This window comes from Nanorana parkeri, unplaced genomic scaffold, assembly GCF_000935625.1.
Source record: "Nanorana parkeri isolate BGI_ZX_2015 unplaced genomic scaffold, ASM93562v1 scaffold2238, whole genome shotgun sequence".
Taxonomy (NCBI): Eukaryota; Metazoa; Chordata; class Amphibia; order Anura; family Dicroglossidae; genus Nanorana; species Nanorana parkeri.
In genome coordinates this window covers 83,322-87,826 of record NW_017308506.1, presented here as the reverse complement: position 1 = coordinate 87,826, position 4,505 = coordinate 83,322, and the positions used below count along the sequence as shown (strand labels likewise).

Here is a 4,505-nt window from a genome sequence, read left to right as displayed (position 1 = left end):
TGTTGTTTAAAAAGTTAAACCGGAGGGGGGGGGGGGGCATGAAAAGCAAATTGTAAGCAGATTAAACATCAGATTTTAAAATATTACAATTTTGCGTTCTGAGTTCACTTTTTAGGTTGCGGATGTTTGTATCGGGCAGTCTATTGTGTTACCTGCTATTTTCTTGTTTTGTCTTGTTAGATCAGCACCCTGGAAATCCTAAGTTTGGAGGACCAGGGAGCTCTGCTGAGCGATGATGAAATATTCGCCAGTCGCCAAACCGGGAAGCATACGTGTATGGCCCTGCGACGATACTTCGAGGCGCATTTGGCTATCAAGGTGGAGCAGGTCAAACAATCTCTGCAGCGTACAGAAGGAGGACTGCCAATACACCCCCCTCCTCCCTACAAAGTGAGTGCTGGGAAGAGGCCAGAGCCTCTGATCATGTCGTGTTTAATATAGATTTAGGATAAAGGTCCCTGTAATAGAAGAGGTATTATACCCCCCTCTCCGGTGTCCCGTGTCTCCTCCTCCCCTCTGTTCCCTGTAATAGAAGAGGTATTATACCCCCCTCTCCGGTGTCCCGTGTCTCCTCCTCCCCTCTGTTCCCTGTAATAGAAGAGGTATTATACCCCCCTCTCCGGTGTCCCGTGTCTCCTCCTCCCCTCTGTTCTCTGTAATAGAAGAGGTATTATACCCCCCTCTCCTGTGTCCCGTGTCTCCTCCTCCCCTCTGTTCTCTGTAATAGAAGAGGTATTATACCCCCCTCTCCTGTGTCCCGTGTCTCCTCCTCCCCTCTGTTCTCTGTAATAGAAGAGGTATTATACCCCCCTCTCCTGTGTCCCGTGTCTCCTCCTCCCCTCTGTTCTCTGTAATAGAAGAGGTATTATACCCCCCTCTCCCCCATGCTTGAGAATTGGTAACCTTGTTTTTCAGCTCTGATGATGGTTTTTGAGGTTTGTCATTTCTTCTGGGGTGCAATCTTACCTTTCCCCTCCCCCAGGCCTGCACATATACCCGCGAGCAAATTATCGAGATGATGGAATATCTTATAGAGTTTGGACCCTCTCAGCTGTACTGGGAGCCGGCTGAAGTGTTCCTGAAACTCTCCTGCGTCCAGCTGCTCCTGCAGCTCATCTCCATCGCCTGCAGCTGGAAGACGTATTACGCCAGGTGAGAGCAGAGGACAAGATGGCGGAGGGCAACCCAAGATCAGGCGCCTTGTTTCGTGGTTCTACTTCTCATGGTTCTACTCCACGCACACCAATCTGTATCCCTGACTGTGCAGCACAGCAGAGCCCGAGTACTTTGAAAAATAAATGTGCTTAGCATGCATCAGTGGTTCTCAACCTGTCTAGGGCCGGGACCCCCAACAGAGCGCTGGACTCGGGACTGAGTAACGCGCTGGACTCGGGACTGAGTAACGCGCTGGACTCGGGACTGAGTAACGCGCTGGACTCGGGACTGAGTAACGCGCTGGACTCGGGACTGAGTAACGCGCTGGACTCGGGACTGAGTAACGCGCTGGACTCGGGACTGAGTAACGCGCTGGACTCGGGACTGAGTAACGCGCTGGACTCGGGACTGAGTAACGCGCTGGACTCGGGACTGAGTAACGCGCTGGACTCGGGACTGAGTAACGCGCTGGACTCGGGACTGAGTAACGCGCTGGACTCGGGACTGAGTAACGCGCTGGACTCGGGACTGAGTAACGCGCTGGACTCGGGACTGAGTAACGCGCTGGACTCGGGACTGAGTAACGCGCTGGACTCGGGACTGAGTAACGCGCTGGACTCGGGACTGAGTAACGCGCTGGACTCGGGACTGAGTAACGCGCTGGACTCGGGACTGAGTAACGCGCTGGACTCGGGACTGAGTAACGCGCTGGACTCGGGACTGAGTAACGCGCTGGACTCGGGACTGAGTAACGCGCTGGACTCGGGACTGAGTAACGCGCTGGACTCGGGACTGAGTAACGCGCTGGACTCGGGACTGAGTAACGCGCTGGACTCGGGACTGAGTAACGCGCTGGACTCGGGACTGAGTAACGCGCTGGACTCGGGACTGAGTAACGCGCTGGACTCGGGACTGAGTAACGCGCTGGACTCGGGACTGAGTAACGCGCTGGACTCGGGACTGAGTAACGCGCTGGACTCGGGACTGAGTAACGCGCTGGACTCGGGACTGAGTAACGCGCTGGACTCGGGACTGAGTAACGCGCTGGACTCGGGACTGAGTAACGCGCTGGACTCGGGACTGAGTAACGCGCTGGACTCGGGACTGAGTAACGCGCTGGACTCGGGACTGAGTAACGCGCTGGACTCGGGACTGAGTAACGCGCTGGACTCGGGACTGAGTAACGCGCTGGACTCGGGACTGAGTAACGCGCTGGACTCGGGACTGAGTAACGCGCTGGACTCGGGACTGAGTAACGCGCTGGACTCGGGACTGAGTAACGCGCTGGACTCGGGACTGAGTAACGCGCTGGACTCGGGACTGAGTAACGCGCTGGACTCGGGACTGAGTAACGCGCTGGACTCGGGACTGAGTAACGCGCTGGACTCGGGACTGAGTAACGCGCTGGACTCGGGACTGAGTAACGCGCTGGACTCGGGACTGAGTAACGCGCTGGACTCGGGACTGAGTAACGCGCTGGACTCGGGACTGACTAAGGCGCTGGACTCGGGACTGAGTAAGAAGGCGCTGGCCACTAGATGTCGCTGCAGAGGCCAGGGGGTGTATGTACAGCGGCACTTTTATATTCACAGCCGTTGCTGTCCTGCTGACTGCCACTCCTGTGCTAGGAGGAGCCTGAGGAGGCTCTCACCCAGCGCAGCAGAAATGGACGTGGGGACCCCCCTTAACAAAGGGTTGCGACCCACAGGTTGAGAACCGCTGGCATACATCTTCCAGCAATGTACACCGGGCAGAGTATGGAGGGTTGGAGATCTTCCTGAACAACATGGGAGAGATCAGAGATCACTAGGGTGCAGCGCCAATGTACAGTGCAGGGGGTCAGATATCCTCCCCCGGCCCCCCTCCTTCCAGTAGGTGACGTACCCCACCCGCCCCATTGGTAGAGTCTGGTTTAGTTTTTAACTTCCCCGTGTCAGCGCGCAGAGATGAGCAGATCTCCATCAAGCGCTCTCCAGTCTTCGGACCCGATGTCTTTCCTCCCGTTCCTGTGGCAGAATGGTTTTAGGGGATTTTACACTAACCCCCATACCCCAGATGTTCAGCCGGGACGCTGGCGGGAGAATGCAGATATGTTCTATTAACTTTCATTGCGAGAATATAAAAGCATTAAAAACAAAACAGTCACTTAGGTAAGATGTGTGCATTGTGAGGGAGCACTGTAGTAGTGTTATTATTACATAGTATTTATAGAGCGCCAACAGTGTGCGCAGCGCTGTACAGTACAAGGAAGACATTACAATCACAATACAGTTCAAGACGAGATGGTGAGGAGGGCCCCGCCCCCGAGTATTCAGCCAGAACTGTTCTTGTTTTGCATTGTCGGTGTCCCCATGAAGGACTTTGTCGGTGTCCCCACTCTTCCTGTTAGATCCTTTTCCTGTGTGGTTTCTGTGCCGCGGGAGTCCACGCTCCGCTCTACCCAAAACCAGGAAAAATGATTCTTCGCTCCGCTTCTGTTACACTTGTGCCGGTTTAAATCCACCAATTCGTCTTCTTGCAGAAACGACACCATTCGCTACGCTCTGGACGTTCTCGCCATCCTCACCGTGGTGCCAAAGATTCAGCTCCAGTTGTCGGAATCGGTTGACGTTCTGGATGAGGCCGCCTCCACCGTCTCTACTGTCGGTAAGTGACGGGACATCCTCATTCTCTCCTTCAGCTTCCGCTGATGTCAGGAGCACATGATGCAACATCCTTGCTGGCCGGGGGAAGGGCATAATAATGTATATCTGCACCTTACACATTAAAGGACAACTATGGAGTCAGTGTTTTCCCCATAGTTCTCCTTAGGGTGACGGGAGGACACAAACTAGCGTCCTCCCGTCACCCGAGGCTCAGTATATAGGGAGCTACAGCTCGCGGTATACTGAGACCGCCGCAGCCGGAGCGGATCCCGACTTAGATGTCTGGATCCGCCCAGCTGCGTGAGTGACAGCTGGCTCTGCCTATCTAGAGGCAGCTGTACCCGCCCCGTCCGTTTGCCAGTCAGCTCTGGAGGATCGGAGGGGGGAATCAAGCCCCTCCCCCTGTCACGGCAGAGAGCCGTGACAGGATCGAGAAGTGAGCGAACACCTGCATGTGTTCCATCACCTCCCGATCTACTGAGCCGACCTGTCACAGTCTCATTGTCACACGTCGGCTAGAACTATGAGGTGAGTGAAAAGCCCCTCCCCCCCCCTCATAGTTCTCCATTAATGAAAGCGAAGGTCTCATTGTACTACATCTGCAAATGTGTGGAAAGCACGAGATGTATTTTTTTTTTTTGGAAGGTGGACCTGAATGCAAAAAGTGAGGATTTTAGGGAACATCTAGAAATGTTAATTGTGGCT

The 4,505-nt window shown here is 54.6% G+C and overlaps 1 protein-coding gene across 1 annotated transcript in view; it reads left to right on the top strand.

Moving 5' to 3' along the window:
• The window catches only part of DCAF1 (DDB1 and CUL4 associated factor 1), a 34,100-nt gene that overhangs the window by 14,307 nt on the left and 15,288 nt on the right, over positions 1-4,505 (top strand). The window contains exons 10-12 of the mRNA XM_018573102.1: positions 181-390; positions 983-1,152; positions 3,677-3,801. Of these exons, the coding sequence (XP_018428604.1) occupies positions 181-390; positions 983-1,152; positions 3,677-3,801 (505 nt within the window). The remainder of the gene's footprint in view (positions 1-180; positions 391-982; positions 1,153-3,676; positions 3,802-4,505) is intronic.